At 40.8% G+C, this 17,712-nt stretch overlaps 1 protein-coding gene across 2 annotated transcripts in view; it reads left to right on the plus strand.

Annotated features, from left to right (window-relative positions):
• The first annotated feature begins 3,912 nt into the window (after nt 1-3,912).
• LOC115201313 (myocardin-related transcription factor A) overlaps nt 3,913-17,712 on the plus strand; it is a 50,543-nt gene continuing 36,743 nt past the window's right edge. The window contains exons 1-3 of one of the 2 annotated variants that reach the window (XM_029764837.1): nt 3,913-4,028; nt 5,759-5,826; nt 14,705-14,890. In XM_029764837.1, coding sequence (XP_029620697.1) covers nt 14,767-14,890 — 124 coding nt within the window. In that variant the 5' untranslated portion in view covers nt 3,913-4,028; nt 5,759-5,826; nt 14,705-14,766. Of the gene's footprint in view, nt 4,029-4,125; nt 4,481-5,758; nt 5,827-14,704; nt 14,891-17,712 lie in introns of those variants that run through there. The other variant, XM_029764836.1, reaches the window with a different exon arrangement.

Raw genomic sequence — 17,712 nt, forward strand, 5'->3', positions numbered from 1 at the left:
CTCCCTTCCTCCCCCTCAGACTGACCATTAGATGCAGGCCATCAGTCCAGTAAAATGATTATGCTCACTCTGCTGTGCAAATGATCTATTACCAGTTTGATCATGTACCTCAAATTTGGAAATATAATTTCAAAATGGTCTGAGAAGAACAACATTGGCAGGGCAATTCAAGCATTGCCAATATGCAGTGATAATGTATTGCCTACTGCACAAACGTCATTGCTACAGCTGTTTTTAATAGGTTAATGTTGCATAGGCTGAAGTTTTTTAAGTCGTGTTTTTTTTTTATTTATCCGAGCGGTAGATCTTGGCTTACGTTTTGACTCAGGAAGTGAACTTGACCCAGAAAAGGTTGGTGACCATTGTGCTAGAGAGTTGGTCCCATCAGGACCAAGGCTCTGCATGCTGTGGGGACCCGGCCTGCATATGATACACCTCTGTCTCTTGGGCGATGCTGCGCTCCACCTCTTCGGTAGGGCTGAGTGTCTGTTCCTCCACTCCTGAGCAGGTACAGCGTGAGTCTGGGCCTGATTTCTTGGCTTCCCAGTTGGGGCCCTGGGACAGGAGTAATGGTTTGCTGGCTGATGCATTCTATGCTTTGCAATGAGGCGTTGAAGCTCCATCTGTGCTTCTCTGTCCTCATTAGACACTTGGAGGAGGTGGGCCGCTGCTGGGCCACATGTCTGGCCAGGTGATATGACATGGGTACATCTAGGAGTAGAACCTTCTCTTTGTCAGGGAGTTTGGACTGCGCTAACCGTTGGTGGTGCCGTGATGTCCTTGTCCCATCGCTCTCTAGCGACTCCTTGCATGCTGACTTCGGTTGCCAGCTGTATGGTGTTTCCTCTGACACATTGGTGCACCTGGCTTCCGGGTTAAGCGAGCAGTGTGACAAGAAGCAGTGCGGCTTGGTGGGGTCATGTTTCGGAAGAGTCCGTACGGGAGTTGCAGCGATGGGACAAGACTGTAACTACCAATTGGATATCACGAAAAGGGGTAAAAAGTACAAAAAAAGAGAATAACCACTGTTGCACATGCTACCACTGTTTTGAACAGATTACATTATACTATTTAGAACGAGCGGCCAGCTCAAGTCATAAACACACCAGAGAGAACACAACAAGCATGCAGATGCAATAAGTGAAAACACATGATCTACCTGGGGATAGCTAGCTAACCTAATGTCACAAAGCATGATGCACTAGCCAGTTAACTTTCATTCTGAAATATAATTACTTCATATTTCTGAGTTAGTCAGATATTAGTTTAGAAAGACCTGAAATTGGCATGGGAGCTAACTAGCTAATTTTGAGAAACATTGAGAAATAGCTTGGTAGATTTTTTTTTTGTGTCAAATTAACCAGTTATCAAAGGTAGATAACTGGTTAATTTGACACAAAAAAATCTACCAAACAATTTCTTAATGTTTCTCAAAATTACTGTAGCTGGCTAATTTAATTTGATCATGCTTTGTGATAGATGTCACGTCCTGACCAGTTAAGGGGTTATTTGTTCTTGTAGTTTGGTCAGGACGTGGCAGGGGGTATTTGTTTTGTGGTTTAGGGTGTGTTTGTGTATGTGTTCATGTAGAGGGGGTATTTGGTTTATATGGTTTGGGGTGATTGTGTATGTAGAGGGGTATTTGATTTATGTATTCCGGGGTTTTTGGGTTATCGTTCTATGTTAGTTTATTTCTATGTTCTGTCTAGGTGTTTATATTTCTATGCTTTGGTAATGGGATTGGGGCCTTCAATTGGAGGCAGCTGTCTATCGTTGCCTCTGATTGAAGGTCCTATATTTAGGAGTGTGTTTGTCATGGGATATTGTTTCCGTGTATAGCTTCATGCCTTACAGGACTGTTAATCGGCGTTGTGTTTTTCCTTCTTTGTCCTCAGTAAAAAGATGAGTATACATTTTCCCGCTGCGTTTTGGTCTACACCCGTGAAAATAGACCTGGTTTTATGCTTTTAGTCCACACAACATGTTGCCCTGTCACCTACAGTAGAACCTGATGAACAACATGGGGGAAACAATCAAATTGGCCATGCTTTTTTTGTCCTACCAGATCTGCAATGAGCAGGTTCTAGCTAGTGTATCCCTCTGTCTTTCCACTCTTGTTGGATGTAGTTGTCTGGTTTATCAGGTCCCAGGCTCCCATGCCTGTTATGAATATTTATTTACAAGTTCATTACAATTTGCTTTTTGCTTTAGCGCCATCTGTACCTGATAGAGCTAGTCTCACGTGCAGAAGTAAGTCGTCTGGTGCGAGAGTCTTGGGAGGGAGACTAGAGCAGACCCAGAAGTTCTGACTGAACGGATGCACATTTGAGCGCCCCAGGATGGTCCATTTACTTTGTGCCGTTATATTTTATGCTATGAAATCCTGTGATTTCATTGGGGCAGTTCCCCTTCATAGCAAACAGCTGGAAATACAATCCAAGCAATGTTCGCACGGCCTATGCGCCCATGGAGGCAGAGCTGCTACTGCTGGCAGTCACTGAGGGGCAGAGTAGTAAGTAACTGAACAGCTTGTTTTTAACAATATATATATTTAAACCTGAAAATGTACACATTTACCATACTTTTATGAGCATTTAAAACATAATTCATGAATTATATAATATACACTGAGTATACCAAACATTAGGAACACCTTCCTAATATTGAAATGTACCCCATCAGGCTGCAATTGAGGCTGCCCTCAGAACAGCCTTGATTCGTCGGGGCATGGACTCTACAAGGTGTCGAACGCGTTCCACAGCAATGCTGGCCCATGTTGACTCCAATGCTTCCCACAGTTATGTAAAATTGTCTGGATGTCCTTTGGGTGGTGGACCACTCTTGATACACACAGGAAACTATTGAGCGTGAAAAACCCAGCAGCGTTGCAGTTCTTGACACAAACCGGTGTGCCTGGCACCTACTACCATACCCCATTCAAAGGCACTTACATTGTATGTCTTGCCCATTCACCCTCTGAATAGCACACGTACACAATCCATGTCTCAAGGCTTAAAAATCTGTATTTAACCTGTCTCCTCCACTTCATATACACTGATTGAAGTGGATTTAACAAGTGCCTGGTTAAATAAAAAACAAGTTCTTAATGTTATGTATGTATGTATGTATATATTTGGGCGGGCTGTCGCTGGTTATGAGGTTTGCCATGGTTCCAGAGGGGATGTTTATTTTTTTTATTTAACCTTTATTTAACCAGGTAGGCAAGTTGAGAACAAGTTCTCATTTACAATTGTGACCTGGCCAAGATAAAGCAAAGCAGTTCGACACATACAACAACACAGAGTTACACATGGAGTAAAACAAACATACAGTCAATAATACAGTAGAAAAATAGGTCTATATACAATGTGAGCAAATGAGGTGAGATAAGGGAGGTAAAGGCAAAAAAAAGGCCATGGTGGCGAAGTAAATACAATATAGCAAGTAAAACACTGGAATGGTGGATTTGCAGTGGAAGAAAGTGCAAAGTAGAAATAGAAATAATGGGGTGCAAAGGAGCAAAATAAATAAATATAGTAGGGGAAGAGGTAGTTGTTTGGGCTAAATTATAGATGGGCTATGTACAGGTGCAGTAACCTGTGAGCTGCTCTGTCAGCTGGTGCTTAAAGCTAGTGAGGGAGATGTGTTTCCAGTTTTACTTTAATCAGTGAAAGATCATATAAGACATGTAAAAGAATCTGATCATAATGATGAGCACTTTCTTAAAAGTCAGATATTCTTAAGTGATGGTTATGCAACTCCATATGCTTGCTAAAACTCACCCATCATCTAATCTATTCAATGTCGAAATCCGATGACTGTCAGGCCTGAGTTTTGGAAAGGGATCAGAAATAACCCGTAGGTGGCGCCACAGACCATGCATTTCACTCCACAAGCCCACAACACAGAAAGAGTTTATTGCCATGATTCAACTTCTCTTCAATGCAAGGCAAGACTGGAAAAACATCTATGCCATAGCTACATTATTCCCAAAGCAGTTGACATCTCATTCAGTCGTGTGGTTAGATGTGAGTATATATTTGATACTGGTCATCAAGTTGTTGCTATATGGAAGTAACGATTTGCCTTTCTGGCTGAGAGGAGGGTTTTCCGGTCAAAGTTTCCGTTGTGAGTCGGAAGTGGTGCACCACTAAAGCCGAAGGCTTTTAACCTCGTCAACAACAACAATAATAGCGACAGTGATAAGTAGCTAATGAATTAATGCGTTTTCTCAATCTTTAACATCACGATATAGAGCAAGATACTTCGATATTACCACCGCGTGACTAGACTGACAGGTAGCTGCTAGCATCAGATGCTAAGTTAGCTATTTCTTGTAGCTAACGTTAGCTGTTTGTAGCCGGGGAGGTGGACTTGTCTAGTTTTACTGTTGATAGATTCGCTTAAACCCCTTTTCTCTTCGCTGTTGTGGAGGTATTGGATTTCGTTATTCAATAGTTCTGCGTTGGACAATTTTCAGGTGAGCGCCCACTGCGTAGTTAACTAGCCTAGATACCGAGCCAATTTGTCCACATTGGCACAATGACAATATGGGCCCAATGCGGGCAAAAATATTGGCCACATGTAGGCTTCCCACATTGGGCCGATGTGCCTTCTGCTCATCGGCTCCACATTTGCCCCAAAGTCATTGGCTCAGTGTGGGGGTGAGGGTAGCCCTCACTTTGCCTAGAAAATGTGCCCACATTGGCAGGATGTGGTCCCAATGCGGGTTAAACCCATGTAGGATGCGCCTTTGCTCTTAGGCTCCACATTGGCCCCAAGGGCAGCCCTCACTTTTCCTGAAATGAGCCCACCCTTTTGGATCGGCTGCCTGTTACATTGTATCAGAAAGACAACAATGTTATCGTTATATATTTATATATATATATATATATATATATGATGTCTCATTACAGATAAACTTAATTGTCATGTCTCATGCACATATAAATATATATTGTTTTACAGTATTCGTCATTGACAATGTACAAGGTATTTTTTTTCTTTTTAAATTCACTAGTAAGATTGCACAAAAATAACCATAGAACCTTATAGTTCTATCTGAAAAAATATGATTCCTAGATAATTGTCTTTAAAGTTCCAAACACTCATTGGTTTGAATGGTGTCTGCAATTATAATTTTTTTCACTTTAACATATTTGCAAACCACGCCACTAACTATTCTAATGAGCCCCCACCTTTACATGTATGAAGAAGCTGGGCTTGGTGTGGGCTAACCTTTGTTGGACTAGTGTGGGAAAGCCATGTTGGGCTTGTTGTGGGCTAGCCCGTGTTGGGCTTGTTGTGGGCTAGCCCGTGTTGGGCTTGTTGTGGGCTAGCCCGTGCCCACCAAATACTCACATGGGGTCATGTTTGCTGGGTGGATACTGTATTGTTGTCAAAGGGTATTGTGTAACATAAGCTGTAAGCTATCAGCCATATGAGCCAATGACAGCTGTCGTGGCATCTGTGGTTAGCTATTACGCTAACTGTGGATTTGGCTATCTAATCATACACATTGCCCTTGATGTCGACATGTTAACAGCTATTGGGCCAAACGAGAGTATCTCTTCATCATGTTGCACCATAGAGCTACATACATAGCTACATAAATAGTTAGCTAGTTTGTATTCATGTCATGAATGATCTGCATCATGCCATGGTGAGTTTGCATACAATGATTGATGAATAGTTGCTAGGCCTATTTGTAGCAATGTGCTTGGACTAATAACAATCTCTTTCCCTTCTTCTCTTTCAGCACTCTTCCTAGCTGTGTGCTGAAATGGAAAAACCATCCCATTTGTTTTCAAGGATTTAGCGGAACGGGTAAATTCACATTTCCCGTTCAACATCCAGTCCATCACTCATCTCTTGTTGTTGTCACAATATAGCTTAGCTAGATCTCCATTTACCTTCCATTGATGACTGTAACTTATAGATTTATCATGTCATACATGATCACTGTGCATCTGTCCTCTGTGACAAGCTGATGACAGATGAGTGGGGTTACTAACAATCAAGTGTAGCTGTTTTTCACTTCTAAGATGCAAAACCCACATTACAGCCAGGTGGGAGGTTGCCTGCTGTGTTGCTTTGCGAACGTGTTCAGAGCACATCTGCATAGACTAGTGTAGGCGTGCAGTGGGAGGAATGCCAGAGAACTCACTGTCCCTCCCCATGCTATTATGTCAGCACAATGCACTACATGTTTCAACACCCTCATACAGGAGAGGTGCTGGGAAGGAATAAAAAACAACCATCAGGTGGATGTTGGCATGCCTGCAATCTGCCGATTATCCAGGTCACTGTTATTTTTGTGATAATGTATAATATGAAAACCTGATATTGTTGTTTGGGTGGTATCAAATATAAGATATTTTTGCTCCTGTGACAACTTGGTTGCTCAAGGATTGTTATCAACTACATTGTGACATTGCCTTCACCTCCAAGCGGCCATCTTTCTGGAAGTATTTGGAAGTTAAAGTTAATAAAAAGTACATTTAATTGGTTTAGCAGCTTAATTGCAGTGTTCTGAAGGGATAGGTTCATTCTATAAATTCTATTTCTATGATTGAAATGACGCCTACCCTGTATTCAAGAGTATGCGACGTCTCAACCGATGACTGGCACAAATCAAATCAAGCTTTATTTATACAGCACATCTCAGACATGGAATGCAACACAATGTGCTTCACAGGAAAAAAATGAATAAAACACCCCAATGCAAATAAAAACTGAAATATTTACAACACAACAAACATAAGAGGATAAATTACAAAAACTGAACAATTAGAAAGCACCCTAAGGAAAAGCAAAGCTAAAAAAAAAAAAATTATTTTTGAAGATTTAGTTTAGTATGTCCACAGTTTTGGCCCTCCTCGGGTTCTCTGGCAGGCTATTCCAGAGGCTGGGGGCATAATAACTAAAGGCTGCCTTTCCATGCCTCTTTGTCCTAGGCTTTGGGATTGTTAAAAGGCCAGTGCCAGAGGACCTGAGGGATCTACTGGGTACATAACTTTAAACCATGTCTGACATGTATTGGGGTGCACAATCGTGGATTGATTTAAAAACCCATAGAAGAATCTTAAAATGAATTCTCAAACTCATAGGCAGCCAGTGCAGAGACCTTAAAACCGGTGTCGTGTGCTCTCTGTCTGGTCTTGGTCAGTACCTGTGCTGCAGCACTCTGTATATTCTGCAGTTGACCAATGGCTTTCCTGGGTAGACCAGACAGGAAAGCATTACAGTAGTCAAGCCTGCTTGTAATAAAAGCATGGATGAGTCTCTCTGTATCTGCCTGAGAGAAAAACGGCCACACCTTGGCAATATTCCTCAGGTAGTAAAAAGCTATGTTGGTCACATTCCTAATGTGTGATTCGAGTTCAGAATCCAAACTAACACCTAGGTATTATTCTTGTTTTTAGTTGTAATTTTTTAAATTTATTATCATTGGTGCGGCTGGCGGGTGGGTGTGAAGGAGTGCGGTTTGGCGGGTCATGTTTTGGAGGACGCATGAATCGACCTTCGCCTCTCCCCAATTTAAACCCAACATGTAAAGTGTTGGTCCTATGTTTCATGAGCTGAAATAAAGAATCCCAGAAATGTTCCATATGCACAAAAAGCTTATTTCTCTCAAATGTTGTGCTCACGTTTGTTTACATCCCTGTTAGTGATCATTTCTCCTTTGCCAAGATAATCCATCCACCTGACAGGTGTGGCATATCAAGAAGTGGATTAAACAGCATGATCATTACACAGGTGCACCTTGTGCTGGGGGCAATAAAAGGCCACTAAAATGTGCAGTTTTGTCACAACACAATGCCACAGATGTTTTAAGGGAGCGTACAATTGGCATGCTGACTGCAGGAATATCCAACGTAACTTAATGTTAATTTCTCTGCATATGCTGCCTCCGTCATTTTAGAGAATTTGACAGTACGTCCGGGGGGTTCTAAGGAGTATTTCTGTCTAATAAAGCCCTTTTGTGGGGGGAAAAAAACTAATTCTGATTGGCTGGGCCTTGCTCCAGTCATGTGAAATCCATAGATTAGGGCCCAATGAATTTATTGATTTCCTTTTATGAACTGTAACTGAGTAAAGTCTTTATTGGTGCATGTTGTGTTTTATATTTTTGTTCAGTATAGTTCTCAAGGACAATAGTTCAGAGAAATCATTAAATGAAGCGCGGCAGTGCTTTGGTGGCCTATACAGGGTTATGATGCTCAAGACCTAAAGTCGCCAAACAAAATCTCCTTACAGCTGAGAGCGTTAGTAAAAACACAAACACCTCAGATGATTTAAAATAGGTTCTAAAGCTATAACATTTGTGAATATTTTTAAATAAATTAATAAATCAGAATACTTTCACAACCATGTTTGTAAGCTTTGAAATAATAACATTCAACAGTTTCTCTTTCAGTGATGAATATGGGTCAAATAGGAGCACGGCTATCTCGTTTCTGACCTTTCTGACCACTAGTGCTGAACGTTTAGTGCTTTTGGATGTCGTTTCGAGTATTTAAAAAAATACTAACGGTTTTCCATTTTCCCAATTTTTTTTACATTTAAATGCACAATCCATTATGTGGGTTGAATGCTGTAACAATACAGAATAAAAAAAATCCCACGATGGTAGTGACTGCCCATTCACTGCTTATCAACCATCATTTATTCTAGGGCTGTCCCCGACTAAAAAAAAAAGTCGTCTGTTCATTGATTGGTCGAAATGTTTTATCTTATTTTTCCATATACAGTACCAGTCAAAAGTTTGTATGTACTCTGCGTGCACAATTATTAGGCAAGTGAGTATTCTGATCTTATCATTATTTCTATTCACATTTTTGAACTCCAAACCATATAAACTTCAATGCTTATTGGATTTAATCATTTTCAGGTGATACCTTAGGTTAAAATGGGCCAAAAAAGAAATTTAACTGACACTGAAAAGCCAAAAATGTAAAAGGCCTTTCAGACGGATGCGACACTCTTTAAATAGCTAAACTATTGAGGTGTGACCACCGGACAATCAAATGTTTTGTTGCGAATAGTCAACTGGGGTGCAAAAAACGCATGGGGAAGAAAAGGCGCAAATTAACTGCAAAAGACTTGAGAAGAATTAAACGTCAAACTACCAGCAACCCATTATCCTCCAGTGCCACCGTATTCCAGAACTGCAACCTACCTGGAGTGTTCAAAAGTACAAGGTGTCAAGTGCTCAGAGACATGGCCAAGGTCAAGAAGACTGAAACAAGACCACCACTGAATAAGATTCACAAGTTGAAGCGTCAAGATTGGGCAAAGAAATACCTGAAGACAGATTTTTCAAAGGTTTTATGGACAGATGAAATGAAAGTGACTGAATAACGACCTGACTTAAATCCTATTGAGAACTTGTGGGCCCTTCTCAAATTTACAGTGAGGGAAGACAATGCACCTCTTTGAACAGCATTTGGTAGGCTGTGGTTGCTGGACTCCATGGATGGAAGGCTCATGGCACTTCTTGAAAATAAGGGTGGCTATATTGGTCACTGAATATTTTTGAAAGGCCAAAAATGTTATATAATTGTCATTTTGTGTTACTTATCTGTTACACTTACTCTAAAAATTGAGAATCAACAAGTGAGTTGAGAGAAATTATTTTTCTAATTTAGTTGCCTAATAATTCTGCACACTAATAGTTGCCGAATAATTGTGCACACATATTTCCCTGAGAAAGACAAAACTCACTTTTCCTTTGTTAAACGTTCAGGTTTGAGGTTCAATAACATTTTGGATCGACTGAGAGCGTTGTGTTTGTTCAACAATAAAATGAATCCTGAGGAATACAATTTGCCTAACAAACTACATCGCACAGTTCGGGCGTGATTTGATTTATCTCTAGAGAAACTGCAGTGAGAAAATGCGCATTGAACTCACAGAAAAGGTTTGGTTAATTGCTCAGCACTACAGAACACTTCTACCATAGGCAAACATGTATGCAAGGTTTCGTTCAAATCTAAAGGAATGCATTCAGGAAGTGATTGAATTCAAATAGAACAACCCTGAGTTCTACTGCTGCATTATGACATCATCCACACTCGAGAATTTAGTTCTTTACTTGCATTGAATTGTAGGGCAAGGATAATACCAGTATCGCAATATTTTTTTTTCCATTGCAAAACAGAAAACACGAAGCTTGATGTATGTAAAATATTGTGTGCTATGGCTTGGACATTTTTTAAATATGACTTTGGATGACAACATGAATAATATTTTATAACATTTCTATAGCTCTTTTTATAACAGTCTCAAAGCGCTTCAAAAGCAAAAAACAAACAAACAATACACCATCATGTGCAGCCTAGCTATAGTTAGGTCAACCAATAGAGGCCAAGTCTGAGTGCATGCATCCTCCAAAGATGGAGAGGGACAGTTCATGGCTTGATCAGAGGAAGGTTGATCAGGGAGATGGTTGATGAAGAGTCTGGTGACGATCATGAAGAGGCCTACTCTGGGAACCAGCGTGAGTCATGTAGCTACTGGACTTCTTCTTCACAATGTATGGCACCCACTTGGGTGATGCCTCAGCAGCTTTGGGCGCCAGAAAGCTCACCACTACAAGGCCTCTGCCTCAACACTGCATTCCTTTACACCATTCCTCTCAAGCTTCAGGTGACTCTTCAATAGATGTTTTCAAAAGATCAGTTACCAGCAGTCAGGTGAAACAAAAAAGCTAGTGTCTAACGATACTAACGATTTGTATCGACCCGGCCCTATTGCATTGTGATCTAACAAAGTGGATATTTGTCAAATCGGTCATGATTTCTGTATTCTAACAGGCCAACAATGTGGTTACTTAAGTCCAATTTGAATATATTTGTCTATTTTTGCTGAATAACATGTAGATGTTTTCACTTTTCAGGTTTAGAAGAAGTGACTGCTAAATGCTAACTCCTGTTTGTATAAGCTGGTTAGCGTAGCTAGCATACAGAATTCGGTAGTGGTAGTCAGTCATTTTTTACTGTAATACATTTGATTGGTAACGATGACATGAACATGTTGGTGTTGACAACCTACCAATATTATACTCAGATTTTTTACATCAACATAGTGTGAAATACACAATAGCCTAAATGTAGGCAAATTTTGCTGGGGGCAAATAAGGAGACTCGGGATCTTTCCCCCATGTGTTTCCATGGCAATTCCATTGTTTTGGTCGAGTTTGATTGACCTCTTTTTACCAAGTCTTTGTTTAGTTCTTAGTTTACATTGTGATGAATTGCTTTGTGACACACAATGTTAGCCTAGTTGAGTTATACTACTGAATTATGACTTCACTCACACACTACTACATTGTGGCATCACCCCCTGCACTAAAGCGTGGCCTACAATGAGTCTTTACAATGACCTGTCTTGATCTCCCACATATCACTTTAGGGTTTAACTTAATTCTCTCCTAAGTTGACCAGTTTCACTGACTTTCTGAAGCTGTTTCTGCCTGTCAGATGTCTCCTTCATGATAGCCTCAATTAGATCAGTGGGAAACCACAGGGTGAGGCTGCCGCTGATGTCATGATAAGATGAGGGGAGGGGGTCTACAGTTATGCAACAGGAGATTGGATGATTAGATCAGACTTATTAATGTGCCGTAATAAATCATAATGAAGGTCAATTACATTTTGTTGTGGTAAATTGGGTGGAAATGGCTTGTGGTGTGACAGATCTGGAGGATGAAACTGAGTGTGTGTCTGTAGAAACCCTGTTGAGATTGATCAGACTATGTTTTTCGGTCCAGGTTTTTCAGTTGGGGTGTGTCGTCCGAGAGGAGACTGGACTTCCTCTGGCTGCTGGAACACTCAGAACCATAGAAATCCTCTGCCCGCATGAGTATTATGGTTTTTCTAGAGCCAGTGCCAGGGAATTGCTCCTTACGGTCACATCAACACTTATCTGAGAACCAGAGAGTACTGTATGCTGCCACACCTAGACAGTCATGGAGAGAGTGGGATAGAGGGAGACGGATAGGTATGGGAGACAGACAGATAGTAGGTTGAGATGTAGGCTAGGTAGAGTGAGACAGACCAAAAAACATATCAGCAATAGCCTGAGCTCAACACAGAAATGGAGAGATTGATAGTGAAAAGAATAGTGTGAGAGCAAGAATGAGAGAGGGCGAGATCCTTAGACAACACAGCCTTATTGTTGACAGGCCTGCTCTGTTGTAATGGTGTTTCCTGCTGCACTCCATGGGTAGAAAACACACGCATGAAAACAAACAGAATTAAAGCTGCAAGCTGTATTGCCGGGGTTCATGACTTTAGGTCATACGGGGTGCGGGGGCTGACCATACAAAGTTAGCATTTTCAATCGCTTATTATAGCGCCACCATGTGGCCAATTGGCATGGTATTGCTTGAGCGGGTGTGGCCCTTGGGCCTTTACCATGCTAAATTGCACAGTCCTGGGTCTTATAATCTCAGGAGAATTAGCTTTTTTTCCCACCAAAATGGCAGAAAAAGAAACTATTATCTGGAACAAATACAGTAGGACTTCAGCTGCTTCGCACCTCTGAACCCCTAATTAACTCTGCAGTGTTGACATTGGGGCAGGTAGCCTAGTGGTTAGAGCGTTGGGCCATTAACTGAAAATGTTTCTGGATCAAATCAAATCCTCGAGCTGACAAGGTAAAAATCTGTCGTTCTGCCCCTGAACAAGGCAGGTAACCCACTGTTCTCCGGTAGGCCGTCATTGTACATTTAGAATTTGTTCTTAACTGACTTATGTAATCTCTCAAGACATCTCGTGGGAGCTTTTGTCTAATGTTGTCTTTAATTATCTCTGTCCCTCTGTGTGGCCTTATCACATGTAAAATATATGAAATAGTTCAATAAGATGATTTGAAAATAAAAGGACAAATCTGTAAAACTGTATCCTAAATACAGATTTAGTGAATTCCATTGGTGGTTTAATATAAGGGTTTCTGCAATATCATTTCAGACTTTTACCACTTCTTTATTTTACTATGTCAATATTTATTTGTTGTCAATGTTTTTGCCGTAAAACTGGTGGCAGTTGTGAAAAATGTCAATAGTTAGATAGGGTTGCGGAGTTAATTAGGCTATTTTCCTCTTCAACCATATGTTCCATATACTAGAAACTCATGGACACAAAAAAACTAACACTATATAACAATCAAAAAAAAATAAATGACTAAAGTTATTATCCATTGCCATAGATTTTCTGTTAATTACCAAAATTACTGAAGATTCCGGTGAAGGAAAACACAAAATGCCTATTCCTCCAGATAGTTGACTTTATAATCCTTAGCCTGCAGAAATGCATTCCTAAATTGTGTTCTTTCTGTGTCTGAATTCCATAGTTGCACAAGAGATGCTCAGTGTTCCATTAGCGTGTTCCAGCCTGTTCCAGGTTCTACCTCCCAGCCCTGAGCAACCGAGAGGGAGAGTAGACTACATCTATCTACCCTAACCCTCTGCCACTGTGTCTGCGTCAGTGGTTAGCAAAGAACAGGCCTCAGGGGAATTGAGTGTCTAGTTTATGCAGAGCTGTCAATTGAAGGACGACTTCAGATTTTGAGTCACGATTCTGGTTGCAAGTTTCTATAGATCGGGTCACGATAAAGGAGTGTGTGCAACATTTGTCTTGGATAGCCACTGAGTTTTGTTCTAGCCCAGCTGTAATACACACCTGATTTAAACTAAGTGGTTTATATTGAAATCCATTATTAGCTGATAAGCTGAATCCAGTAGGCTTGGGCGGCATCCAGATTGTCATACCTTCATACCGACCTTGTGCCATACCGGGATATTTGTGATACCGGCACTGATCACAAAACCCCACCCAGCCTTTGTAATACGAAAGTTAGCAATGTTAACAAGTACATCTCAAATCCCATAGAGAATGCTAACTAAATGCTAATGAGTGCATTGTGAACATTTTATACAATCTCTGACTTAAACTATCTGCAAGAAGGATATCCTAGTTCATAAAGTTATCCAAGTTACCCAAAAATGCTACTCCGTTTGGCACAAAACAGATATTAGACAGCAAGGCATTTGATCCAGGCGGGGATTCACTGCTTTTACCAAGCAAAGCTTGATTTTGGAAAAGCTAACCACTTAGCTAGATAGCTAACTAGCTACTAAATTAGCAAAACAAATGCACATTTAACGTAAGTTATAAGATACCTAGCTGGCAAATATTTAGTTGTGAATTCCATACTATAACTAGATCACCTGGTGGGTGCTGCACAACAGTGAGTGACTCACAAGGCTACGATCTCGTAGTTGTGTGCTTGTAAACAAACACAATGTGACTGGGAACTATCGTTAAGCATCATTAATGAAAATTGTGACAGGTAAAATGAAGAACGCTTTCTTTACCTACTAACTTATTGCGCAAGTTGACTGCAGGTGTTTTCTTTAAAAGTAGCTGCAAATATAAACATTTATTTTAAAACTTCAAAGAAATAGTTTCAATGGTATTGACTGTATTGAAAAACCATTCCGTGGCAATTTCCAAATACCCCGGTATACCGCCCAAGCCTAGAATCAAGTGTGTTATTGCAGGGGTGGAACAAAAGCCTTTGCACCATTTCTCTTGGACCGGAGTTCCCCACCCCTGTTGAAACCATATTTTCTGCATGCGAACATTTGCAAACCAGACTGACCTTAACTTTTTTTTTTATATAATTGTATACCTCACAGGTATCTCTGTCACCCTGGCGACGCTGGAGCCACAGGGTGGGGCGGAGCTAAGTCCTGGCATCATGGTGGTTGCCGTGGCACCCGGCTCCGCCTCCAACACACAGAGCGAAGCAGTGACCAATGAGCTTCAGGAGTTAACTCTGCAGCCCGCCTCCAACGACATGCCTGTGCGAGACAGGAAGAACGGTGAGTTGGTGTCGGACGCGAAGCGTTCCCTATTTCCCCCGTATGATCCTCCTCTTTCATCAACTATCAGACATACCATACCGTATCAAGGTAAAATAAATAAAATCTTGAATATTGTATTTTCTCTGTTACGCTGTGTGCACTGAACTGACATGCATGATTGTTGCTAATACTCCGATTTTCAAATGAGAGGAATTAAACGGGCTATAATGCACACCACTGTGTCGCTCAACTCAGCGGTTTGTAGCTGCTAGCAAAGTAATTCAAAGCCTATACTTTATCACTCAGGATGTGATAATTTTCCAGTGCTACTATTTTTGCCATGTAATGTTGTTATTAAAGCAATATCAGACAACCCCAGGGTAGAATAGTTCACCTACAGTGCATTTTGAAAGTATTCAGACCCCTTGACTTTTTCCACGTTGGTATGTTACACCCCTGTTCTAAAATAGATTTTTTTTTAAATGTACCTCATCAATCTACAAGCAATACCCCATAATGACAAAGCAAAAACAGGTTTTTAAAAATGTTTGCAAATTTATAAAAAAAAGAAAAAAGCTGAAATTAGGGATGCACGATATATCGGTGCACATATCGGAATCGGACGATATTAGCTAAAAATGCCAACATCGGTATCGGCCGATGTCTAGTTTGACGCCGATGTTTAAAACCGATGTCAAAGCTACCGTGCATACCTATATAACATAGGTACATGATGTAATGATGCCATGTAAAATTTGCGCTACACGTGCAACACAGCATTCCTAACCTAGCCCACACAATGTCTTCTGTGTGGATCGAGCAGTCAACAAGTCGAGCAGTCATTTGAAAGAGTAAGAAAATTTCATCGAGACAACTCAAAGGCGAAATCCATTAAGCCAAGATAATGGAATTCATTGCCTTTGACAATCAACCGTTCTCTGTCGTGGGTGATGTTGGCTTTCACCAACTGTTCGAGCACTGGTACACACTACCAAGTGCACTATTTTTCAAATGTTGCCCTACCGGAGTTGCACAGTAATAGCGTCACTGCTATTAGCTTCACGACATACATACTATGGAACTCCATTTGGGTCTTTGCGTGTCAAAAAAGACACAGTTGCACTGTCAAAGCTGTAGAAAAAAAGTCTGCAAACCCCAGACACGAACGATGTGTTTACAATACCGCGTTGGTAATAAAGCATTATTTCTTCGACCGCAACTTCTGGGGTAGCTAGCTTTAGCTTGGTAACTAGCTAGCACCAATACAACCAGCCTGAAAACAATGACCAGTAGAAACTGCAGTCATTTTCATTATTCTTAGCAATGATTTAGAAGTCCTTGTGAGTAAGTATTAGCTAGGATTAGCACTTGTTGTTCACCTATTGAAATTGAACTTCAGTTCATGAAAATAAATAGCTAGCCAGCTACTTAACCCTGTTGCCCAAAGCTAACGTTATAAGCAGCCAGCTAGCTTCATCTGGCAAGTGAGGCTCGACCGGACCAGGTTATGTGTTGTGAAACTAGCCACAATAAGGATTACCATAATAGTCGATTTTTGCGGTTTGCCTTCAAAATAAAAGTATATCATTGACAGTGATGCAAATGAATACAAATAGTATAATTATTCCGTACTTTTATTTTGAAGGCTAACCGCAAATTCTACTATTGTGGCTAATCCTTATTGTGGCTATCTTCACATAGATGGGTTCGACCACCATTAATCAAATAAGAACTGTCATATAAATTAGGGTTATTTTAGATGACACCTAGTTGTGTAGTTAGTTAGCTAGCTAGCTATAGCTACTGAAACAGTTTTTTGCTGTGTTTTTGGGGAAGAACATTGTTTGCATCCATTAGCTAGCTAGCTTTTTTTTATGACCAGCACTGTAGGTGCGCGAGACAACTTTACCAGCATCATAGCATACGTATCGATGAATTGTGACATAGGAAATATGAGTGATAGTGTAATCAATGTGTAATAACTATGTAAAAAAAGTTATGAACGCGTTAAATTATTCTGTGACGTGCAGTCATATTCAGGTCCTGATTGGTCAACAAGCTTATTTAACTCGTCAAATAGTGTTGTTTTTTTTTACACGCAAAGACACAAATGGCGTTCCCTAGAAATCCTGGTTGTGAATGAAACGACTGAACAAATGAACAACGTAACAGCATAGCAAGTAAGTGAAAGAAATAGGTTTTGATTGTTTACTGGTAATGGGGACATGCGTAAATGCCAACAAAATAACTTTTTAGTCAGTGTGGTGTGTGTGTGTAACCTTTTATTTAACTAGGCAAGTCCGTTAAGAACAAATTCTTATTTACAATGACGGCCTGGACGACCCTGGGCCAATTGTGCACCGCCCTATGGGACTCCCAATCACGGCTGGATGTGATACAGCCTGGATTCGAACCAGGGACTGTTGTTATGCCTCTTGCACTGAGATGCAGTGCCTTAGACCGCTGCGTCCGTGTGTGTGTGTTAACTATTTAACTGTACCAGAATGCTTAAAAGGCCGCTCAAATTTTAAATATCTGTACTGTTTTTTTGGGGGGCAAGGAAAATATTGGTATCGGCTAAAAATGACATATTGGTGCATCACTAGCTGAAATCACATTTACATAAGTATTCAGACCCTTTACTCAGTACTTTGTTGAAGCACCTTTGGCAGCGATTACAGCCTCGAGTCTTCTTGTGTATGACGCTACAAGCTTGGCACACCTGTATTTGGGGAGTTTCTCCCATTCTTCTCTGCAGATCCTCTCAAGCTCTGTCAGGTTGGATGGTGAGCGTCGCTGCACAGCTATTTTCAGGTCTCCAGAGATGTTCGATCGGGTTC

This window comes from Salmo trutta, chromosome 10 (genome assembly GCF_901001165.1).
Source record: "Salmo trutta chromosome 10, fSalTru1.1, whole genome shotgun sequence".
Classification (NCBI taxonomy): domain Eukaryota; kingdom Metazoa; phylum Chordata; class Actinopteri; order Salmoniformes; family Salmonidae; genus Salmo; species Salmo trutta.